This window comes from Vicia villosa, unplaced genomic scaffold (genome assembly GCF_029867415.1).
Source record: "Vicia villosa cultivar HV-30 ecotype Madison, WI unplaced genomic scaffold, Vvil1.0 scaffold8, whole genome shotgun sequence".
NCBI lineage: Eukaryota > Viridiplantae > Streptophyta > Magnoliopsida > Fabales > Fabaceae > Vicia > Vicia villosa.
Window position 1 is genome coordinate 1,501,793 of NW_026706811.1, and position 25,314 is coordinate 1,527,106.

At 33.5% G+C, this 25,314-nt stretch overlaps 3 protein-coding genes and 2 pseudogenes across 3 annotated transcripts; 1 reads left to right on the top strand and 4 right to left on the bottom strand.

Annotated features, from left to right (window-relative positions):
• Positions 1-6,265: 6,265 nt before the first annotated feature.
• LOC131643232 (uncharacterized) lies at positions 6,266-6,959 on the bottom strand (annotated as a pseudogene).
• A 631-nt stretch (positions 6,960-7,590) lies between these two features.
• Positions 7,591-9,432, bottom strand: LOC131643234 (leucine-rich repeat receptor-like protein kinase PXL1). Its single transcript, XM_058913385.1, has 5 exons — positions 9,357-9,432; positions 9,012-9,204; positions 8,047-8,118; positions 7,881-7,952; positions 7,591-7,735 (listed from the first exon to the last, which is right to left on the bottom strand). Exons 1-5 carry the CDS (start codon positions 9,430-9,432, stop codon positions 7,591-7,593), a joined length of 558 nt encoding a protein of 185 aa, XP_058769368.1.
• Positions 9,433-13,175: 3,743 nt separating this feature from the next.
• LOC131643235 (uncharacterized) lies at positions 13,176-13,869 on the bottom strand (annotated as a pseudogene).
• Positions 13,870-14,258: 389 nt separating this feature from the next.
• On the top strand, positions 14,259-16,087 carry LOC131643160 (pentatricopeptide repeat-containing protein At5g66520-like). The gene has a single exon (XM_058913310.1). The coding sequence runs from the start codon at positions 14,332-14,334 to the stop codon at positions 15,910-15,912; it is 1,581 nt and encodes a 526-aa protein (XP_058769293.1). The 5' UTR covers positions 14,259-14,331; the 3' UTR covers positions 15,913-16,087.
• A 154-nt stretch (positions 16,088-16,241) lies between these two features.
• On the bottom strand, positions 16,242-19,732 carry LOC131643162 (probable leucine-rich repeat receptor-like protein kinase At1g35710). The gene is made up of 11 exons (XM_058913311.1): positions 19,354-19,732; positions 19,102-19,249; positions 18,879-18,950; positions 17,924-17,995; positions 17,758-17,829; positions 17,390-17,533; positions 17,215-17,295; positions 17,050-17,121; positions 16,839-16,910; positions 16,675-16,746; positions 16,242-16,588 (listed from the first exon to the last, which is right to left on the bottom strand). The coding sequence occupies exons 1-11, from the start codon at positions 19,451-19,453 to the stop codon at positions 16,498-16,500; spliced, it is 996 nt and encodes a 331-aa protein (XP_058769294.1). The 5' UTR covers positions 19,454-19,732; the 3' UTR covers positions 16,242-16,497.
• Positions 19,733-25,314: the final 5,582 nt, after the last annotated feature.

Below are 25,314 nucleotides of genomic sequence, written 5' to 3' on the forward strand. Positions count from 1 at the left end.
GAGTTTGAACTAGGTCTGGATGCAGCGGAATCAGTGCTTCTGGATTCATGACACTTTACTGAGGAGGTGGAGGTAGATGTGGTTGATTGATCAGTACTTGAGCAGCGACAAACGCTTCACGTCCCACACCGCATCGAGTGGCTATGGATCCAACCATCACTTAAAACCGTAGGAATTAGATATTTGGACATTCAAAGAAATTGAATTTGAAATGATGCTTGATTTGATCGAATGTGAATGATCTCCGATTTTGATTATGATTGTTGTTGATTTGGTGATCTGAGAAGATTATGAAATGACGAACTATAGAGCCAACATGAAATTATGGAAACCGCATGAATTAGAAGTTGATTCCCACATACTTTGTCACTATTTTGTTCTAGAACTAGAAATAGAGCGATGATCGGAAGTAATGATGAATACAAGCTTTCCACGCGGTGTGAGATTAACACTCCAATGCTCAAGTCATTATGTGTGGAAGAATATTAAATTCAAATTATGTTTTAAACTTGTTACCTCAATTTGGCGTATTCTCTACACACACACATAGAGAGAGAGAGAGAGAGAGAGAGAGAGAGAGAGAGAGAGAAACTCACTATTTGTTAGGATTGAATTGTGGAGAGCCGTTGGATGCTCTTGTAGTTGAAATCCTTGTTAGCATCATGAGGAGAAATCTCGTGAACTAAGAAAATTCTAGAAAGGTTAATATTCCTTAGAGTGGTTAGTTGGGGTTGATAGAACCGACCAGAAACAATAGTTTTAATTTACCTTAAAAATATTCAAAATAATTATAGCATTCACAAGTATATTATGCTTAATATACGAGAATAATGATGATGATCTGTATATGTGACAAGTACATCCAAAATTTAATTTTCATTTACCAAAATCACTATAATATATAGCATTTCAAAAGGTGTTATTGATAATGTTATATTGGCTAAATATTTTTTTTTAACTGCTTAACTGCTAGATCTAAGAGAGCGATTGGTGGTAATAACAGAGCTTGGTTTTTAGATCCGATTACTTGTATTCATTAAGTTGGTTAGACTTTCTTTGTATTTGCTCTCCTTTTCTATTAAGAGTTAAGTACTCTTGTACTCTCTTTAATATAATATTTGGTTATAAAAAAATTAATAGCATGACAATAGTTTATACCGACACAAACTTTTCTCTATATTTTTTTAAAATTATTTTATCGAAAAAAATTCCATCACAATACTTTCAATCCAACTTAACAAAATAATTGGGAAATTAGTAAAATTTACGGGTAAGAATAAGTTTCAATGACTTTCAGTTTGGGGTTGAGGTATCAGGCGGTGTTGAGGCCATTTTTTATAGTGCCAACATGGTTTTAAGCAAACAACACGAAAAATGGTTCTTTGGCTATGTTCACGATAGATTTATCAAATGCTTTTAACATGGAAGATCAATCCACCTTATTGTGTGAGGTGAGCGTGAGATGCCCATCTATTTTTTTGTGGGTTGAGTTTCTTTGTGGCTAAGAAGCGAGGTTTTACCTTGAGGATGGACATATTATGTCAGCCACTTGAGTATAATAAGGTGACCCATTAGGGCCACTCCTTTTTGCTCTTGTGTTACACTCACTCATTCACCAAATTAGAGACAATTGTAAGCTTCTTCTTCATGCCTGATATATTGATGATGTGACTATTATAGGGGATTCACAAGAGGTGGCTAAAGCCCTAGACATCATTCTGGAGACAGGACCACGATTAGGACTCGAATGGAATATTGGTAAGATTGAGATATTTTGGCCTTCATGTGATGTAGTAAACTTCGTGAGGATTTGTTCCCTCGGACATTGGGAGGCCAGTGTTGGGGAAGAAGTTGCTTGGAGGGATTGTTAGTCAAGATGACGATTTTATCAAAGGGTTGCCCATGAAGAGAGCTTACACAACTATTGAGTTAATACATATTCTATTGTAACTAAGGGATCCTTAGAGTGTGCTTCTTCTACTGTGATCCTATATGGTATTGCCAAATTGTTTTTTGGTCTAAAAACATGTCAACTTAATCATATGGAGGAAGCATCTATTTGATTTGATAAAGAGTTGTGAAAGGCGATTGAAGAGGTCCTTTCTTCGGGGACATTCAATGGAGGGTGACTTCTTTATCCATTAGAGTTGGGGGATTGGATTTGTACTCGACAATAGAGGCTGCCTCATATGCTTTTGTGGCTTCTAGGACCTTATGTTAGGTGTTACAGATCATATATTGAGATATTGTAGGGTATATGGTATGGACTCAAATTTTGACAGAGTTTTGGGTGGTGTTAGGGTTGCGATTCCAAATTTTGACCTTAACAAATTTACTAGCAATGACACCGTCCCTCCAAAAGCACAACATATTTTAGCAAGTGTACTTTTCAGTAAAATTGTTAAGGACATGAATGTAAAATTTGACATGACCACACAGGGGCGGACCTACATTGTGGCAGGGTGTGACTATAGCCATACCAGTTTTCAATTTTTTTTAATATTATATATACACACTTAGTTAATTAAATTAAATAAATCTGCATACAAAGCTTAATACTAACTTAGTGAAACAAGTTACTTTGTTATTGAATATATATTTTTTGTGTTGTATAATTTATATTATTTTATTTAGAATAAAAAAACCTACAATCTAAAAGACTGGAACCCTTGACTTCCTTTTTAAAAACTAACCAATATATTCAGTAATTATCTTATGTAATTGATAATTTATTATAATATATATTAATAATACTTAAAAAATATATAATACATAAGTTTGTGAGTTCTTGTCAACTCAATTTCAAATAGATTTAATGTATAAGTATAGTAGTATAAATTAAAAAATTATAATAAAGACATCATAAATTACAACTCTTATGCACTATATGTTGTTAAAATAAGTTTTTTGTTTTTTTTATTAAGTGTAAATAACAACTTATAATAGTTGACATAAATTCAAAAATATTGTATTAATTAAATTAATAAACCGTGTAGACGACCATCATAATCTTAAAAAAATTCTTCAAAATAAAGTTGATAGGAAACTAATTCTAAAGTTCTCAAATAAAACTTAGACACCTCTAAAATTTCAAACAATTTTAAATTTAAGAAATATAACTACTCTCATATATATATATATATATATATATATATATATATATATATATATATATATATATATATATATATATATATATATATATATATATATATATATATATATATATATAATTAAGGAAAATATAACTTATAATTAATGTGTTAATATATTTCAAATCTTTGAAAAAAAATTATATATGATTATAAATTTTTTGTAATGATAATATTTGATGCTCCCTCTAATATTTTTGACAAGATCCGTCATTAGTAAATATAATTCATTAAACTATATTATTTTTTATTTTAAATATAATATCATTTATATTTTCTTTTATGTTTAGCCACACTAATATATATTGTCTGAATCCGCCCCTGTGACCACATGATAGAAAACAATATTTGGTTGTTTGCAAGCCGTACATGCTCAGGACTTTCTCCTTGTTATTCCTATTGATGGGCTATGCGAACATATGTCACCACTGGAGTACTATACTATCCTAAGATACCGTTTTATGATTCATTTATTTTCTATTGATGAGGTTTGTTTTGTTTGTCGTAAGACGTGTTTGGATATATTTAGGGAACACACAATTCATTGTAGGGAGCTTTCAAGCTTCAAATACCGATATGTCCCTATAAGGGATGTCTTGTTTGATATATTTCAGCGGGCTGGAGTATCTATGAAGATAGAGACACCTGTGAATTTCTTGACTGATCTACATGAGGGGATATCGACACTTAGACCAACAGATGTTCTGGTGTATGGGTGGGTAAGAGGAAAACATGTTTGTGGGACTTGACTGAAGTTTTTCCACTGGTGGGACTGAGGAATATTGGTTTTACTATGGGACAAACAACTCTCAAAGCTACTTCAAATAAAGTGGTCAAATATGAGAAAACGTGATTCGACAACTAACATGCATTTTTGCCATTTGCTTTTGACACTTATGGTTTCATAGCACCAGAAGCAGTTTATCTTTTACATAGAGTCTAAAAAGATTGATTTTAAGAAGATTGATTTTGCAATCTAAAAAGAAATAATGGCACAACTTATTGTACGCTTATCTTCTACTTTTGTATAAACTTTAATTATCTAAATACATTTATATCATCTGTAATACAATAATAATACTAAATGCTAATAGTCATGTGTCATTTTATGTGAAAGAAATATTAATGTTGATTGTCTTGCTAAATAAATTACTTATTAACACATTTCATTAAGAGGCAGAGGTATATCATAAAATACCTTGCTAAAATATTGGAGACGACATTTTGAGAACACTTAAAACTACTTCCTCAATTCTTGACCCTATGTTTGGATTGATGGACTAGAACGGAGCGGAATGGAGTGGAATATGATTGAATAGAGTGGAGCGGAGCGGAATGATATTGAGATTCCATTTCATTGTTTGTGTATATTTTATAGTTTCATGGAGCGGGATAGAATATTTTAGCTCATTCCATTGCATACACCTTAAATTGGGTGGAATGAAAATTGAAGGATATGATGGAATAGGATGGAATGGATTCCATCATATTCCATTCCACTCCATCCATTATTTATAAATCCAAACAATGGAATCTAATTAAATACCACTCCACCCCATTCCATTCTATCACATTCCATCAATCCAAACATACCAAAAAAAAAAATACTATTTTCTCAAATAAACATATAAAATGTGTGTGCATAAAGTTTGAGTAATCTTTCAAAATTAAACAGAATAATTAATGTTAATTATTTGATTTTAATACTGATCGTACCTGATCAGACGGATCGTCAAGGCCTGCTCGGAACTGGGTCTTTGAGAAGTGAAGGGGGGGTGTACCTGCAACGTACTCCGATGCTAAAGTAAGAAAGCGAGCAATCAGAGCGCAAGTATGAGCTAAAGGTTAGAAGAGAATGAATACCTGACCCTCTAGTGAAAGAGGGTATTTATAGCCCCCAGCGCTGGGTCATGATCTCGCTACTGGGCTGGATTCCCAGGCCCAATTAGGAGACTGCCAGGTTTCCTAGGCGGAAATATCAGAGATGCGTGAGTGCTCTCCGTCCTGGTCAACCACTCCGAAGTTCAAGGTAGACGCGGTCTTTTAAGGACCACGTGGACTCCGTATTATTCGGTGGGTTGGATGTGAAGGAACCTTACGAGGAGGAGGGTCCTCGGTGGAGCAGGTGCTCGCGGGGAGCACTCATGTCGGGCACCAAATAACCTGCTCCAGTGTTGTCGGGTCCTCGGGGAGACGAGCACTGTTTGCCCTTTATGAGTTCAGGGATATTTTGGGCTTCTAAGGTTAGGTGGGCCGAAAGTAGATTTGGCCGAATCTTGGTCCAGTCCAGAACAAATACCAATTTTGATAGATTTATCTATTCTTATAAATATAAATTACAATAAATATATAAAATGTATGCGCATGTTTCGATAAATCTTTCAAAAATATGAATAAATATAAATATGAATGTCCGTCTTATTTAGTAGTCTATATATTTTCTATTCCTTATTAACCGATTTTCCATTTTCCTAATTCTATAAATAAGGTTGTAAATAATATTTGAAGAATATAATATTATATTATTTTCTCTCTTCTATTTCTCTCCTTCATCTCAATATTGTTTTGATAAATTTCATAACAAAAAATTAATATAATAGATTTAATTATCTTTATAAATTAGATACAAATTACTATATCATATATTTATAATAAGTGATTGATCAAGAATTTAAGAGATTAATGTCAAGAAAACAAAGAATGAGAAAAAGGATTATGATAAAAATTATTAAAATTGTCCTATTAACTTTTAGATTATGACATTATTTTATTCACCTTTGAGATGATAGTTCACCACGGCAGAAAAGATTTTAAATTTTGAAGATATATTTTCGGACAAATTCATTTTATATACTTTCAACTCTTATGTGAGTGAGTCTCTCAAATTTTGTCCAACATGTGTTTGAAGATGCATCTCCGAAATTATTGTTGATTTGATTAAACTAACTCAATCAATTTAAAACACCATTAATAACATCCAAGAGTATTTAAGAGATATATCTTCAAATTCGTTTTGACATAAATATTAAGTGTTTCTGTAGCAATATATTTTTTTTTTGTGTATTAGATGCGGAAAAGACAAAAATCAGATTTTTCAATATATTCCCCTAACTTTATGCGGTGAGTGAAATAATGCCTTTAGAGTAATTGATGATTACGGCACAATTAAACCATTGAAAAATCCATCCTCTATGAAAAATATGTAAACATCTTGTCATAACATATTCTAACTTTGAATTTGACCTATCAAAGAATTCCTCCAAACAAATTGGACACTGATTTGTAGAGTAGCAAAAAGAATCATCCATTACAATTATTTTCAACCTATCCACATTAAATAGTGTTGCCACCTCATCATGATCTTCATTCTACCATGTACTAAGAACATCAAGTGTCACATCTAGCTCCCACATACTATGACCTTCATCATTGTTTGCAATCATCTCCCTAGCATATTCACCAAGGTGAGGAAGAATTTCTTTTAATACGGTAGAAGAAATAGGCACAGAAGAGAAAGAGTCATATAAGAAAATATTGGCATCTTCATCTAATATTGTAACTTCATTACAATTACATAAGACATCACAAGGAACCAACAAGACTCTATTCACCTGCGTGATACAATCAAAGGTTGAGTTTGAGGCATTGAAATGCAAGGGATAATTAGTTTGGGTGAAATTCAAATTAATGTAGAAGTTGTTACTAAAAGGATCATGTTTTGGGATTGAAAACGTTGGTTGTTGAATTGAAATTATTTCTAGACTAAAGTAGCAGTCCATGAATTGGTTTTACAAGGATGACAAAAGAAATAAATTGGATTTAGCTTTTGAAAGTTATATTTAATATGTTTGGTATACCATATTTATATAGTTAAACTTCAAAGATTTGAGAGAATTTTAGTTTATTTATTTTTATTAAAATCAAATAAAATCCTTATCTTTTATTTTAGAGCAATAAAAAATTTGAAATTTATCTTATCTTAAAAAATTTAAACAGCTTGAAATTTACCTAATATAATTTGTTTTAATATTATCTATCATTAAATAGTAATTATTAAAGTAGGATAATCAAATATATGTAACAAATCAAAAACATATCTAAATTTTACTAACAAAAAAAAAAAAAAACTATCTAATTTTTTGTAACAAAAAACTGATTTGAACCATTAACTGTAATTTTTTTATTTTCTAGAGAAAATCAAATTTGTTAGAGAAAAAACATAGACGAATATGATAATTTGATTTTGCATGTAGTTTCATTCCTAATTCTCATGTCAAGTAGCACCAAAAGATGCTTAGTACTATTGGAAAAATGCAAGAACATGAATCATCTCAAACAAGCACATGCACAAATTTTCACTACAGGTCTTGAGAATAATACCTTTGCTCTAAGCAGAGTTTTAGCTTACTGTTCATCACACAAACACCATCATGGAAGTCTAATCTATGCTTGTAGAGTCTTTGAACGAATTCAGAACCCTACAGTTTGTATATACAACACAATTATCAAAGCTTTTCTCGTTAACGACAATTTCAAAAGCGCCCTCCATGTGTTTGTTAAAATGCTTCAGAATGGATTGAGGCCTGATAATTATACTATAGTATTAGGTGTTATCAAATAGCGGCTATAGCTTAGCAGAATTTGAAAAACCCGTTACTTTCCGTGATTGACAAATTGACAACTCTCCTAACAAACCCAAAGCTAACAAGGTGGATAAGAGTTACTCACAAATGCGTCAAACTTTTAAGTTCTCCGATTTCTGGAGGAATTGCATCCTGTAGTTTGTTCCACCTCAAATTTCTGGAAGGAAACAAAGGTAAAAAATGAACTACATATTTCAAATAATAGAACAAATAGAAACCAGAATCTAAGAGGGATTAGAAAATACTCATACAGTATTCTAAGACGCTTCAACCGACCAATTTGAGGAGGAATAGGCCCTGTCAACTTGTTATTATGGAGATCCCTGCCAAAAGTGCATATTACTTCAATTGCTAAGAGCTTGAAAGAAAGCAGTAAACTGGAAATCTTTCAATGTATTAAAAAAGAAAAGCAAAGGTAGAGAAATAGTAAGCAAGCAATATGTCATCTTAACACGTGTCTCCGAATCTTCCATTTATTACTTACAAATGGCAAATCAACGTAAAAACAAATCACAATTATTAAATTCTTAAATAAATTATATAGCCTTTTAGCTAACGCAAATCTTCTACAATTCAAACATGCTCAATTTATTCCTATGTTAAATCTTTCAAAAATCGCTATGTACATGAAAAGTCGCGAGTAGAAAATCGTTTGGACTTCAATCATACATCATACCACAGAGACTAATTTCATTGCCCACCACAAACAACTCTTCAAATATACTCTTGTACAATAGGAACCTAACCTTCTATTACCAAGGTACTATATTTTACCAAACCAGTTAAATCCCTATAGTTTTGCAAAACTACATGACCGACATACACACACAAATCCCCGACCCTAATTGGCATCCAACTCCAACACAGCCATATGTACCAAGCATGGTTCTGAAAATGAAAAAACCTTAGGTATTATTCAATGTGTTGTTTGTGTTATTCCCCAGTTATTATAAGTTATAACATGCCACACAGATTAAATTTTCCAAGTAACGAAAATGGTTTTATTTTTTGTCTCCACAACCACAAAGCGGATTCCATTGAGGCTGCATAAGTATTCAGTCATCTCTGACCGCAATTCTCCATAACACAAAGAATCACAATACAACTGCAAACCGCAATTGCCATTCAAATATTTCGCATCAAGCAACAATGTATACTCTTCAATCAATTTCAAGGATCAAACCATAAGTTAACACAAATTAAAGAAGATACTTACAGCCGTGTAAGATCCAACAAGCTGGTAACAGCAGTAGGAAAAGGCCCAACAATCGACACCGCAGATGACCTGATGTTATTTGCTAGAGGTGATGAGCAATCTTTGCAGCATATGATGAGTACTTTTAAAGTTTTTTCTGATTCAACAGGACTGTAAGCCAATCCAAGGAAATGTAAAGTGTATTTTGGTGGCACTAAGGATAAAGATAAAGAGACTATATTGAGTATCGCATGTTTTGAAGAAGGAACACTACCATTCAAATACTTAGGTGTTCCTTTGTCTAGCAAGAAGCTGAGTACTAATCAATGTCAGCCTTTGGTTGATAGAATTGTGGCGCGAATCAACCATTGGCCTGCCAATCTGTTGAGCTTTGCAAGGAGGAGTCAGTTAGTGAAGAGTATACTATTTTCTGTGACTGCATACTGGCTTCAAGTGTTTCCTCTACCTAAAAAACTCATTCATAGGGTAGAATCTATTTGTAGGATGTTCCTATGGAGTGGGAAGGCAGAGGGCGGCAAGAAGGCACCAGTATCGTGGGAGAAAGTGTGTGAACCTAGAAATGTTGGAGGTCTCAGCATTATAGCACTGGTGGATTGGTCTCAGGCATCTATGCTAAAGCTTTTGTGGAATGTGCAAGCAAAAAAAGATAAGCTTTGGGTGAAATGGCTTGACGCATACTACATAAAAGGTATGGATATAATGCAGTGGAATCCGCCAGCAGATTGCTCTTGGATTATCAAGCAAATGGGGAAAAGCATAGACCTGATTGGTGATAGACAGAAATGGGACCAAGGTTTGCATCTGGAAAAATTTCATATCAGGGGTAATTACTTGCTGCTTAGAGGAAATAGAGAAGATGTCCCGTGGAAGAAAATGTTGTTTCAGAATCATGCTAGACCCAGGGCAAAATTTCACCTTTGGCTTGTACTAATGGGGCGCATTCCAACCAAAGATAGACTGAATAAATTTGGGATCCTTGTTGATAAAGACTGTTGCTTTTGTCATGAGGAAGAAACAATAGACCATTTGTATTTTGAGTGCAGGTACACAAAAAGGATATGAAATCTAATCCTGAATTGGATCGGTTATAGAAGGCAGTGTGGGAATTGGAGTAGAGAGAAGGAATGGATAATGAAAGAAACAAGCAAAAAAGGTTGGAGAAGAACTCTGTTAAAAGTGGCTGCTGCAGAAACGCTACATATGATTTGGAAGGTGAGGAATGATTTCATTTTCCAACAGAAAAGTCCAGAAGAGCATTTGGTCAAGAAATTGTAGTATATTATAGCAGTGAGAGGTAATATGGCTACAGTAGTGAGAAATCATATTAGCATAGAACACCTTAGTATTACTTGATTTATAGGTGTATGTCTTGTCTAACTGGTAGTTTGGTTACCTGGATCCTATGGATCGGTTGTATTTAACTGTTTTTTGAGGAATAATACAAAGTTAACTATTCTCCAAAAAAAAATAACATAAGAAAATTTTAAAATAGTGGTACTTAATGGTTTTTATATTGGATGTATTTTTTATAAAAATAAATTGACAATAATTTTTCAATTTTATTTTTGAAAAATAAATAAATATATTTTTAACATAATTAAGAAGAAGAAAAAAAATAAAAGAATAAAAGAATATAATTTAATAGAGTAAAATAGTGGAATGGTACATAAGAATGACTAAGAAAAGTATATTTTCTATCTTTTAGCGATGAGAAGAAACTATATAATCCTATTTTTTAGTTAATGTTGACTTATAGTAATAAAAAAAATCAGCAAGTGGATATTTTTAGCTATTTAGAAACATGAGTTTAATAATTAGGTTTTTTCTTTATTTTATTATTATTTAATTGGAAAAACAAATATCAAAAAGAGAAGAAAAAAATTGTGATGCTAAAGTTTGTACTATAAAAAACATAAAATTGAAGGATATGATGGAATAGGATGGAATGGATTCCATCATATTCCATTCCACTCCATCCATTATTTATAAATCCAAACAATGGAATCTAATTAAATACCACTCCACCCCATTCCATTCTATCACATTCCATCAATCCAAACATACCAAAAAAAAATACTATTTTCTCAAATAAACATATAAAATGTGTGTGCATAAAGTTTGAGTAATCTTTCAAAATTAAACAGAATAATTAATGTTAATTATTTGATTTTAATACTGATCGTACCTGATCAGACGGATCGTCAAGGCCTGCTCGGAACTGGGTCTTTGAGAAGTGAAGGGGGGGTGTACCTGCAACGTACTCCGATGCTAAAGTAAGAAAGCAAGCAATCAGAGCGCAAGTATGAGCTAAAGGTTAGAAGAGAATGAATACCTGACCCTCTAGTGAAAGAGGGTATTTATAGCCCCCAGCGCTGGGTCATGATCTCGCTACTGGGCTGGATTCCCAGGCCCAATTAGGAGACTGCCAGGTTTCCTAGGCGGAAATATCAGAGATGCGTGAGTGCTCTCCGTCCTGGTCAACCACTCCGAAGTTTAAGGTAGACGCGGTCTTTTAAGGACCACGTGGACTCCGTATTATTCGGTGGGTTGGATGTGAAGGAACCTTACGAGGAGGAGGGTCCTCGGTGGAGCAGGTGCTCGCGGGGAGCACTCATGCCGGGCACCAAATAACCTGCTCCAGTGTTGTCGGGTCCTCGGGGAGACGAGCACTGTTTGCCCTTTATGAGTTCAGGGATATTTTGGGCTTCTAAGGTTAGGTGGGCCGAAAGTAGATTTGGCCGAATCTTGGTCCAGTCCAGAACAAATACCAATTGATAGATTTATCTATTCTTATAAATATAAATTACAATAAATATATAAAATGTATGCGCATGTTTCGATAAATCTTTCAAAAATATGAATAAATATAAATATGAATGTCCGTCTTATTTAGTAGTCTATATATTTTCTATTCCTTATTAACCGATTTTCCATTTTCCTAACTCTATAAATAAGGTTGTAAATAATATTTGAAGAATATAATATTATATTATTTTCTCTCTTCTATTTCTCTCCTTCATCTCAATATTGTTTTGATAAATTTCATAACAAAAAATTAATATAATAGATTTAATTATCTTTATAAATTAGATACAAATTACTATATCATATATTTATAATAAGTGATTGATCAAGAATTTAAGAGATTAATGTCAAGAAAACAAAGAATGAGAAAAAGGATTATGATAAAAATTATTAAAATTGTCCTATTAACTTTTAGATTATGACATTATTTTATTCACCTTTGAGATGATAGTTCACCACGGCAGAAAAGATTTTAAATTTTGAAGATATATTTTCGGACAAACTCATTTTATATACTTTCAACTCTTATGTGAGTGAGTCTCTCAAATTTTGTCCAACATGTGTTTGAAGATGCATCTCCGAAATTATTGTTGATTTGATTAAACTAACTCAATCAATTTAAAACACCATTAATAACATCTAAGAGTATTTAAGAGCAGGGCCGGTTGGGCCAGGGCAATCAGACCCACGGCCCAGGGCCTCAAAAAATCAGGGGCCTCAAAATCGGGAGGTAAAAAATAATAAATAATATATAATAAATATATTATTTGCTATATTTTCTCAACATGTAGCAGCGACTGAGCGGTTAGATTCTCTTCCCTGAAATTCTATAGTATTGAGTTCGATCCATGTAGTAGTAATTTTTTCCATTTATTAATATTTATTATTATGAACCATGACACATTAAACATCCGAAAACAAATGTAGCAGTTTTACAATTCCATTTCAAATTTTTATTTTTTTATAAACAACAATGGCACATAAGCTTCAAACAAAAATTGTATTAACTAACAAAATCATATATGAACTTTTTCAATTTTTTAAAAATAAATTTTGAATAATATAGATAAATTATATTTATTTTAGATTTAAAAAATCCTTTATATGATAAAATATAATATTATTATTTGTGTCTAGTTTTTATTTTTTTTAAATTTTATTATATAATAAATTAAAATTTAAAATACTCAATATTTATCCAGGATCTCTAAAAAGTCGGGACCGGCCCTGTTTAAGACATATATCTTCAAATTCGTTTTTGACATAAATATTAAGTGTTTCTGTAGCAATATATTTTTTTTTGTGTGTATTAGATGCGGAAAAGACAAAAATCAGATTTTTCAATATATTCCCCTAACTTTATGCGGTGAGTGAAATAATGCCTTTAGAGTAATTGATGATTACGGCACAATTAAACCATTGAAAAATCCATCCTCTATGAAAAATATGTAAACATATTGTCATAACATATTCTAACTTTGAATTTGACCTATCAAAGAATTCCTCCAAACAAATTGGACACTGATTTGTAGAGTAGCAAAAAGAATCATCCATTACAATTATTTTCAACCTATCCACATTAAATAGTGTTGCCACCTCATCATGATCTTCATTCTACCATGTACTAAGAACATCAAGTGTCACATCTAGCTCCCACATACTATGACCTTCATCATTGTTTGCAATCATCTCCCTAGCATATTCACCAAGGTGAGGAAGAATTTCTTTTAATACGGTAGAAGAAATAGGCACAGAAGAGAAAGAGTCATATAAGAAAATATTGGCATCTTCATCTAATATTGTAACTTCATTACAATTACATAAGACATCACAAGGAACCAACAAGACTCTATTCACCTGCGTGATACAATCAAAGGTTGAGTTTGAGGCATTGAAATGCAAGGGATAATTAGTTTGGGTGAAATTCAAATTAATGTAGAAGTTGTTACTAAAAGGATCATGTTTTGGGATTGAAAACGTTGGTTGTTGAATTGAAATTATTTCTAGACTAAAGTAGCAGTCCATGAATTGGTTTTACAAGGATGACAAAAGAAATAAATTGGATTTAGCTTTTGAAAGTTATATTTAATATGTTTGGTATACCATATTTATATAGTTAAACTTCAAAGATTTGAGAGAATTTTAGTTTATTTATTTTTATTAAAATCAAATAAAATCCTTATCTTTTATTTTAGAGCAATAAAAAATTTGAAATTTATCTTATCTTAAAAAATTTAAACAGCTTGAAATTTACCTAATATAATTTGTTTTAATATTATCTATCATTAAATAGTAATTATTAAAGTAGGATAATCAAATATATGTAACAAATCAAAAACATATCTAAATTTTACTAACAAAAAAAAAAAAAACTATCTAATTTTTTGTAACAAAAAACTGATTTGAACCATTAACTGTAATTTTTTTATTTTCTAGAGAAAATCAAATTTGTTAGAGAAAAAACATAGACGAATATGATAATTTGATTTTGCATGTAGTTTCATTCCTAATTCTCATGTCAAGTAGCACCAAAAGATGCTTAGTACTATTGGAAAAATGCAAGAACATGAATCATCTCAAACAAGCACATGCACAAATTTTCACTACAGGTCTTGAGAATAATACCTTTGCTCTAAGCAGAGTTTTAGCTTACTGTTCATCACACAAACACCATCATGGAAGTCTAATCTATGCTTGTAGAGTCTTTGAACGAATTCAGAACCCTACAGTTTGTATATACAACACAATTATCAAAGCTTTTCTTGTTAATGAGAAGTTCAAAAGCGCCCTCCATGTGTTTGTTAAAATGCTTCAGAATGGATTGAGGCCTGATAATTATACTATACCTTATGTATTGAAGGTTTGTGTAGGACTTCAGGATTTATCTTTGGGGAAAATGATTCATGGGTATGGTTCTAAATTGGGTATTGTGTTTGATATCTATGTGGGTAATAGTTTGATGATGATGTATTGTGTGTTTGGGGATGTTGTAGCTGCACGGTATGTGTTCGATGAAATTCCTTGCTTAAGTGCAGTTTCTTGGAGTGTGATGATTTCGGGATATGCGAAAGTGGGTGATGTTGATTCAGCTAGGTTGTTCTTTGATGAAGCTCCGGAGAAGGATAAAGGGATTTGGGGTGCTATGATTTCTGGTTATGTGCAAAATAGTTGCTTTAAAGAAAGTCTTTATTTGTTTCGATTGATGCAGTTGACTGATATAGTACCTGATGAATCTATATATGTGAGTGTTCTTTCTGCTTGTGCTCATCTAGGTGCTTTGGATGTTGGTGTTTGGGTCCATCAACATTTGAATCGATCAAAGCTAGTACCATTAAGCGTTCGTTTGAGTACTAGTTTATTGGATATGTATGCCAAATGTGGGGATTTGGAAACGGCGAAAAGATTATTCAATTCAATACAAGAGAAAGACATTGTATGCTGGAATGCTATGATTTCTGGTTTGGCAATGCATGGAGACGGAAAAGGTGCAATCAAGCTGTTTTATGATATGGAAAAATTTGGGATGAAACCTGATGATATAACATTCATTGCTGTTTTCACTGCTTGTAGTTACTCAGGAATGGCGCATGAAGGTTTGAAGTTATTGGATAGAATGTTAAGTGTTTACAACATTGAGCCAAAAAGTGAACATTATGGTTGTTTAGTTGATTTACTAAGTAGAGCAGGGCTTTTTGAAGAAGCTATGGTTATAATAAGAAAAATAACCAATTCATTGAATGGCTCGGAAGAGACATTGGCTTGGAGAGCATTTTTGAGTGCATGTTGTAATCATGGAGAAACTCAACTGGCTGAACTTGCTGCTGAAAAAGTGTTGCATTTGGATAAACACATTCACAGTGGAGTTTATGTTTTGCTTTCTAATCTGTATTCAACATCTGGGAAACATAGTGATGCTAGAAGGGTGAGAGATATGATGAAAATCAAAGGAGCAAACAAGACACCAGGTTGTAGCTCAGTAGAGATTGATGGTGTTGTAAGCGAGTTCATTGCAGGCGAAAAAACACATCCACTAATGGAAGAAATTCACACAGTTTTGGAGACAATGCATATGCAGTTAGACTATAATAATCAATAGAAATTCAAGGTTTAAGTAACTTCTATTAAAATCATTATCCTGTTTAATAATTAGCTTGCTGGAGTCCCTTTTCCAATAGGGATTCATCTTAGATCTCATGTAAAGCATTATCTTTTTTATTTAAGAATGTAATCTATCCTTTGTTTTTATAATACTCTCGACATTTTTTACATATAATAATAAAAGTTATAATATAATTAATGTATATATTTTTGTGTACGAAAAAAAAATTGGAACTTCTTTTTTTTTTTTTTTTAAAAGCAATCATATCTAGAAATTTGAAATAGAATTAATAAGAACATGTTTTTTCTCCAAATGGTATTGCAGTATATTGAAGGGGGTAGTAATATACTTCCTCTGTTTTTAAATTTGAAATAAAGAGTACATAACTATAACTATCTATAGTACAATGAACTTCCTACATACATGAAAAGATCATAAATAATAAGCTTAAAAAACTATTGTTTATTGATAGTGACAACATAGATTTGGCAAAAATTGAAACACCTATTTTGGCTATTTCATTGAGATAACAACAAGAACTATTAGACTTTCAGAAAGAAAGAAAAAAAATAGACAGTTTTATTAAACAAGGAAGTCTGAATCAGAAACTTCAAGCACTTTGTGCAAGCCAATGGGATTGACACCAGGCCGGAATGCGTTTCCCTCGATGTACCTGCAAATACCATATGATATGATTGTTCAGTTCAATGAACACAAAAAAATGTATGATTTACTCAAAGCAAGAGGTAGGAAACTCACATTTCTTTCAAAAATGGATGCTTGTAAAAGGGTTCAGGAATTCTCCCTGAAAACTGATTGTGATCCAAGTACCTGAAATAAAATATTATAAAATCTTCAAGTTGATAATTCTTATTCAAACGATCCAAGACTATCAAAAACATAACATTTAGTGAAAAACTTACAAGTACGTCAATTTAGGAATAAGAGAAACGCTGGATGGTATAACTCCTGACATTTTGTTGTGGGACAGGTACCTGCCTCCAACAAACAAACATCGCATATGAAAATTTTCAAGCTAAATAGATCTTGAAACAGTAAAATCATGTTTGAAAGCCCTGTTAAAACACGTGTAAAGAGAAGGAAGAAAATACGCGGTAAGAAACGAATACTCACAAGATTTCAAGACTGGATAAGTTAGCAAGTTGTGCAGGTATTCCTCCAGTAAAATAATTATTGTTTAGATATCTGGTTTGCAGAACAAATTTGTTAATATTTAGAGATAAATGCAGATTTAATATCAAATGGCAATGTTTCGAGTTGTGACAAACAAGAACTTACAAATTGCGTAGTGATGGAAAGCAACCTTCAATACGGATGAGTTCCCTTATGGTACCCACCAAATGATTGTTACCGGCATCCCTATAAACATGACAGTAATATAATGAGGCAATTCGTTTGAGATATATATATTATCATCTGAAGTAGAAGATTCTAAAAAGGATTTGAAAATTACAAGTGGCGGAGGTTTTGTAGAGTGCCCAATTCTGGCGGTATTCTTCCCATCAAACGGTTTTCATGAAGGTAAAGGTAGCGAAGGTCGGGAAGATCTGCGAGCTCCTTGGGAATTTCACCCTTGAAATTATTGAAGCTTAGGTACCTGATATCATATCTCAATGTTAACAAGGACTAACAGAGAGTGTTGTAGAATGGAATTTTAACAAATCACTACTATTCTGCGGTACGCCATTTAGTATTATGTGTTACCAAATAGCGGCTATAGCACCGTAGTGGGATTTGAACAAACCGTTGTTTTCCATGATTGACAAATTGACAATTCTGTTAACAAACCCGAAGTTAACAAGGAGGGTAAGAGTTACTCACAAATGCGTCAAACTTTTAAGTTCCCCAATTTCTGGAGGAATTGCATCCTGTAGTTTGTTCCACCTCAAATTTCTGCAAGGAAACAAAGGTAAAAAATGAACTATATATTTAAAATAATAGAACAAAGAGAAACCAGAATCTAAGATGGATTAGAAAATATTCATACAGTATTCTAAGACGCTTCAACCGACCGATTTGAGGAGGAATTGGCCCTGTCAACTTGTTATTATGGAGATCCCTGCCAAAAGTGCACATTACTTCAATTACTATGCTTGAAAAAGCAGTAAACCGGAAATCTTTCAATGTATGAAAAATGAAACCAAAGGTAGAGAAATAGTAGGCAAGCAACATGTCATCTTAACATGTGTCCCCGAATCTTCCATTTATTACTTATAAACAGAAAATCAACGCAGAAACAAATCACAATTATTAAATTCTTAAATAAATTATATAGCCTTTTAGCTAACGCAAATCTTCTACAATTCAAACATGCTCAATTTATTCCTATGTTAAATCTTTCAAAAATCGCTATGACCATGAAAAGTCACGAGTAAAAAATCGTTTGGACTTCAATCTTACATCATACCAGAGACTAATTTCATTGCCCACCACAAACAACTCTTCAAATATACTCCTGTACAATAGGAACCTAACCTTCCATTACCAAGGTACTATATTTTACCAAACCAGTTAAATCCCTATAGTTTTGCAAAACTACATGACCAACACACACACAAATCCCCGACCCTAATTGGCATCCAACTCCAACACAGCCATATGTACCAAACATGGTTCTGAAAATGAAAAAACCTTAGGTATTATTCAATGTGTTGTTTGTGTTATTCCCCAGTTATTATAAGTTATAACATGCCACACAGATTAAATTTTCCAGGTAACGAAAATGTTTTATTTTTTGTCTCCACAACCACAAAGCGGATTCCATTGAGGCTGCATAAGTATTCAGTCATCTCTGACCGCAATTCTCCATAACACAAAGAATCACAATACAACTGCAAACCGCAATTGCCATTCAAATATTTCGCATCAAGCAACAATGCATACTCTTCAATCAATTCAAAGGATCAAACCATAAGTTAACACAAATTAAAGAAAATACTTACAGCCGTGTAAGATCCAACAAGCTGGTAACAGCAGTAGGAAAAGGCCCAACAATCGACACCGCATACACTTCCCTACAAATCAACAACAAACCAATCCCAATTACACCAACCCCAACACCACAAATCTAATCCATAACAATTACAAAAACATCAAACCTTCCTAAAATAAAAAACCAAACTTTATTCCACAAAACAGAAGTTGTGACAAATATAAAATACTCACAGCTCTGTTACAACCCGATAATCACCGACAGTGGAACAAGTAACACCAGACCAAGGAGGAAGATCACCATCCCCACAAGGATCATCTCCAACCCAAGCATAAACTACTCTCCAACCCAGAGAAGCCTTGATCTCATTCAAAGCCTTAACTGCAAAACAAAACAAACAAAAAACGAAAACCCATCAAATCAAAAAGCGAAAAACAGTAACCCCATTAACGGAATCAGAGAAAGATTGAAAAAGGTATCGTTACCATCACGCTTAAGGGTCTTGCAGTGTGCAAGGTTGAGAATTGATAACGCGAAAAAGAGAGATAAGGAAAGTGAAGTAAAGAGTATCCGCATCCGCGCCATTTTGAGGGCGGTGAGGAAAATTGAAGTTGATTTTGTTTCCTTTTGTGTTGGGGTAGATCTGAATTGTGAAGTGTTGTTGTTGATGGTGTTTTGGATTTTGTGAAAAATTGAGATTGGAGTGAAAGAGGAAGAGAGTTTTGGTGAATGATTAATCAAATCGAAGTGGAGAATGAGCTAACGCGGAATCATCAAGTTGGGAATTGGAAATTGGAAATCTCACTCACTAGTCGGCACTGCTATTTTCATACTCTGTCTTCCTCTTTTTATTTGTTTATTTTTTTTTGTGAATCTTTTAATAAAACTACACTTGTTGTCTTAATGGTTTTTTAAAATTTAATCATCATTACATTAATTAATTAATCAAGAAAAGGTCATTAAGTTTAGAATTGAATAATCTCAATAAAAAAACAACTGCAAGAAAAATCAAAGTTGAAACAAAAGTCATATATTCTATTAATATTAAAATTATTGATGAATCGGTGAGATGGACTCGTGATACAATGGTGCAGTGGTGTAGGTTTTTGATGCGGTTGTGCAATAATGGATCTGCAAGGTTAGCATTTTAACGTTTAAATTAGTGAAAAAATAAAAAATGATGTGAGATTGGAGATGAATTTAAATCATACCTTAGGGCTTAGACTTTGCACATGATGACTTATATATGGTGGACGATTAGGGAAATCCTTTGCTTCCCGACGTAGAACACAGGGAGTCGTCAGATTATATCAAATGGTAAGTAGCAGATCATGGCATGGATTTAATGCGGGCTTCCAAATAAGAAGCATATCATTCAGATTATAATAGATCAAAATTTGATTTTCAAATAGAACCTCACTGCCATATTGACTTAGCCTGTAATAAGCTGGAAATGTAGTACAATGCATTTTGGTTCGTACTCTGTGCAAAAGCAGCTCTATGTTATCAACTATCAGAGTTATGGAGAAAGTTAAATAGAGGTTTTAGCGCAAGGCTCAAGGCTATGTGACACGGTTTTTTCAGTCTACTCCAGCTTGCATATGAACGCCTTACCTGAGAAAGACACAATGGGTAAAAAGATTATTCAGAAGATGAAGATATTTATTGTAGGTACTCCAACATCTCTCTCTCTCTTGAAAACCGATTCTTCAGCAAAGATACTAGTGCAAGCAAGCTTCCAACATCTCTTTTGTTCTCTCTATATAAGAAGCTAAAGATTCAAAAGAAGTAACAAGAATACATACAACAAGAACAACAATAGGCACCAAGATATTTCAAGAACTTTTCGCTTTCTAAGCTGTATATATAGTTGTTGTCTTGCACATAGACTTGAGAGTTTCTTACATTTGTATATCTTAGAAATCTCAAGTAACAAGGCCTTTGCTTCTGATGTATTCTTTATACCTCTGATTGCATGTCAGGTATATCTTGATGTAATCCTAAACAAATTGTTTATAATTTGTAAAAGTCTCAAACAGTGTGTTTGAGAAAGGAAGTCTCAGACTGAGATTTTGAGCAAGAAAGTCTCTTTCTGGTTAGATTGAGCAAGGAAGTCTCAGACTGAGAGTTTCAGTAAGGAAATCTCTTCCTGGTTAGATTGAGCAAGGAAGTACTTGTTTACAGTGATTTCTGGTAAACAACCGCTAGTCTTCCAAATTATTAAATATATTTTGGTTACTTACAAGATCGACTAGATTGATTCTAGGACATGTCTCTGAAAGTTTATAAGATTTATGATCCAGTTCATGTTCTAAAAGTATACTTAAATGTGTAGTCGAACTCTAAAACAATGCAAAAATATAAAGGTGAAACTAAATAAAAGACTCTAAAAGACTTCGATTGCAATGATAAAGGACGAGATTCGAAAGGAAAGAACAATATATGTAAATGACTTGAATTTATGAGACTGAAACTGAATGTAAAAGAAATACAAATGGTGTTACACGTACATTCTCAATGAAACTCGTTCTCTTTCGCTTGGTACTTGAGTGATTTTTTTAGTAATTTGTACAAAATGAACACCTCGAATCCTAACATTAAGATCCTTATTTATGTTAGACGCTAGGCTTAAGGATCTAGAGGGGGGGTGAATAGATCTCTCAGAGTTTTTTCGGAATTATTTGAACTTTAAGCGAAAGCGGTTCTGAATCGACTCGCGTCTATTCCGGACCGCTATTGAAACGATTGTATATGTGTTAAAACCACAAAACAGTTTGAGATTAACGATAAAAGGATACCCTATAGAATCAATACGTCGCTCTAGTGAGAATCGATTAACTTCTAATATGATGAACGTTGTTTGCAATGCTTTGATAACGGTTGAAGCAAAACGACAAACACTTGGTGATAATCTCAATTGATGGTGATTCAATGTGTGGTGAATTGTGTTGTTTAAACAAGCTCTTAATGCACAATTTTAACACCTGAATCGTTTATCAAATTGCAATTATAGCCAGGTATGAAAAAAACATAAACAGAAATATAAAGACGATAAGAACACGATATTTGATTAGGCAGTTCGTCGATCGTCCTCGCTACGACTACATCTGCCGCCAATTCCAAACGGGAATTGGGAAGTTTTCCATTACTATGAAAACAGTTTATACAAAGAAGATTAACAAAGTGATAAACGATAAACCAATTATGTCGATCCTTTAAATCTTCTTTCCCCTTAATCTTGAGCCAGATCAAGGTGTTCCAAGAGCTTCACTTTGATCCCTTCTGCAGTGCCTTGAATTGCTTGAACCCTAGTTCTTCAATCTTCACACTCAGCTTGATCCTTGATGAAACCTCTTGATAAAAACCCCCAAAGAATTACCTATCTTGGAGGACAAAACCCGCGGATTTTATTCACCAAAAACCCCACAAATCTTCACCCACTAGAAATCTTCAATTTCGTTCCATGGACGTTATCGAACTTGATCACTAACCCTCAACCCAAGAATGATTGTGTGTAATTGTGTTGGAGATGACAAAGAACGAAGATGAGAAGCCTTTGTGTATCTTTCAGTCGTTGGTGTTGATCGCTTAATAATTGACAGCAGACAATATATATGAGAGCTTGTGTGTTAGTGCCGAGCAAACCTACAATTTTGGCATTTTTGAGAAGATAGGTTGACCTGTTGCATTGCTTAGGTCGACCTAACAGAAGCATAGTTAATTGAGTTGAAATTGTCCCAGTTAGGTTGACCTGTTAGGTTGACCTAAAATCTGTTAGGTTGGCCTGCTGAAGGTTTAGGTCGACCTAAAGTCAGTTAGGTTGACCTGTTGAAGGTTTAGGTCGACCTAAAGTTAGTTGTTTCCAGTTAGGTCGACCTGTTGAAGGTTTAGGTCGACCTAAAGTCAGTTGAAATGCATTTTTGTGACTTTTCTTCAGTTTAGGTCGACCTAGGAGTGTGGGTAAGTCGACCTAACAGTGACATGTGTAAATTCCTTCAGTTTAGGTCGACCTAGGAAGGTGAGTGGGTCGACCTAACAGTGGCATGTTTGTGTCTTCTTTGTTTGCCTTAATTTGAGTCGACCAAATGATGCACTGGGTCGGCCTAGTTGATGCATGGTATGTCGACCTACATTGTCTTGGATATCCAATGCTTGCTTTTCCTTGAGTCATTCACTTGTGCTTTTGTTGTTTGTTCACTTATGATGTTTGCCATGAATCGAAAACTTCTTGGTGAGTATAGGCTTGTACTTACATACTCCCCCTTTTTGATGATGGCAAACATTTGATTTAATGGCGAAATCTCCCCCGTACTAAGCTCCCCCGTACTCAGCTCCCCCGTACTCTCAACACCTATACTAATTCGACCCTAACGGTCATACGCTAATAGAATGTCACGTTGCTTCCAAGTGTCTTGTTAATCAAATATAACACCTTTGAAATTCAAACCTTCCCGCTCGAAACTCTGAAGTACAAAACGACGCGACTTAATCGACACGTGTTTCTCAGAAATATTTCGAATCTTTCTAATTCTTTTCAATTTGTCGTCTTCGGGGATAGTGTAACCCCTGCCTTGCTTCGACTTAGCAGATACTTTAGTCTTAAAACCCCTAAAACGGCCTTATGGAGCCATTCTTCTTCGAAGTACTCAACTTCTTTTCATAATAGTTAGTCGTCGAAATCTTCAGCTAACAGTACTGAGCTGTGAGTTTAGACAAGGAAATCTCTTTCTGGTTAAATTGAGCAAGGAAGTCTCTTTCAGTTGTGATTGAGCAAGGGAGTCCTAAACGAGAGTGTTTAGGCAAGGAAGTCTCTTTCAGGTGTGATTGAGCAAGAAGTATACTAGATGGGAGATATTGGTGATAGTCATGTTACTAGAACTAGTATTCCACATGATTATAGTGCTCCTGAAAAGAGTCATTATTCGACCCAACTACCCGTATTTAGTGGTGATACTACTCACTTTGAATGGTGGAAGAGTAAAATGTACACATACATTATTTGGCTTGATGATGAGATCTAGGACATCCTTGAGGATGGTATTGATATTCAAGTAAATGGTGTGGGAATGGTTGTTGATAGAAAAGTTCTTACACCAGCTCAAAATAAGGTGTACAGAAAACACAACAGAGTAAGAGGTATTATTGTTTATGATTTACCTCACTCTTAGTACATAAAAATCATAGATAAGTCAACTGCTAAGACTATCTTTGAATCATTATGTGCTACCTATGAAGATAACACTACTACAAAAAACACATCTAACATCGGACGCGAAATGTGTTCGACCTCAGCTACAGGAGCGAGGTAACGAAGGGCATTATGAAAATCTTCCCCTTATCACCTTGGAAATTAAAATGCAGAGTGGTAAAGTTAGCTACACGTGGGTTCGATTCTCAGCATTAGCATTTTTTTATTTTCAGAATTGGATGAGGCGCCCAATTTTAACACTCGGTGTTTTGAAGAACTGAGGTAACAAGAACAACAATAATGAAGAACAACAACAAGAAGAAGGACAACAAAAATAGTAACAAAGTATAAAAACAAGAACAACAATAATGGAGAACAACAAGAACAATAATAACACCATTGACACAATTCCATTAGGAACCAAACAACCTACAATGTACACATTATTACATCAAATTATGCGTAAGAAGGAGTGGAAGGAATATCAAAGAAGGGGAAAAGAAATTTGAAAAAGACAAAGAGATGTAATTTTTCAACAGTTCAAGGTAGCTAGTCAACCATAAGACCTTTTCGACTTCCAAGAGAATAGAACATGGAGAATTAAAGAAGCAATAATTAGAAGGAAACTTGAAATATGTGAAATCTTTTGGCTTTTAGACTTTCAACGATCAGAGAAGAGGAAGAATCAAAAGAATCAATATAATAGCGAAAAGCATCTTTAAACCAAAACACAAAAAGAACTTTATCCAAAGAAATCAGAGAAAAGGAAGAATCAAAATGAGTACTTCTGTTGAAACTTCATCCAAAGAAATCAGAGAAGAGGAAGAACCAAAACACAAAAATGAGTGCTTCATCCAATGCTGAGAGGATAGAAGTTGTTGTGGTGTAGAGGTCCAAGTCATTGAAAGAGACCTTGCTACCGAACCTTTGAGACCGATGAGAGCTCTTAGGAAAAGGAGATCGAGAAGAAGAAGGGTGAAAAAGCTAGAGGATTTATAAATGATTAATTTAAAAAATGACCTTTTTGTAAGTTTATTTAATGAAAGTTTTATTCTATAGTTTCTTATATGTTAGCTTAAGGTTACAACTAATTTATGGCTTTTATTCTATGGATTCAAGGAATTCAAGAACTCCCTTTTCATACACACTAATCTATCAGCTTTCATCATATAGTTATATGCTACTAAATCTGAATAAAACCAAAACATAGTTGCAGCAAAACAAAAATAAAGGTAATGTGAATGTCACATTAATGCTT

What these genes read in the sequence shown, in the direction of transcription:
- LOC131643234 (XM_058913385.1), bottom strand. Translation starts at nt 9,432, where the DNA reads ATGCAGTCACAGAAAATAGTATACTCTTCACTAACTGACTCCTCCTTG. An exon ending in TTGAAGCGTCTTAGAATACT is followed by an intron (nt 7,953 to 8,046) that starts GTATGAGTATTT and finishes GTTTCCTTCCAG; the next exon opens with AAATTTGAGGTGGAACAAAC. An exon ending in CTTAAAAGTTTGACGCATTT is followed by an intron (nt 7,736 to 7,880) that starts GTGAGTAACTCT and finishes TATAATTATCAG; the next exon opens with GCCTCAATCCATTCTGAAGC.
- LOC131643162 (XM_058913311.1), bottom strand. Translation starts at nt 19,453, where the DNA reads ATGGCGCGGATGCGGATACTCTTTACTTCACTTTCCTTATCTCTCTTT. An exon ending in TATCGGGTTGTAACAGAGCT is followed by an intron (nt 18,951 to 19,101) that starts GTGAGTATTTTA and finishes GTTGATTTGTAG; the next exon opens with GGAAGTGTATGCGGTGTCGA. An exon ending in TTGAAGCGTCTTAGAATACT is followed by an intron (nt 17,830 to 17,923) that starts GTATGAATATTT and finishes GTTTCCTTGCAG; the next exon opens with AAATTTGAGGTGGAACAAAC.
- LOC131643160 (XM_058913310.1), top strand. Translation starts at nt 14,332, where the DNA reads ATGTCAAGTAGCACCAAAAGATGCTTAGTACTATTGGAAAAATGCAAG.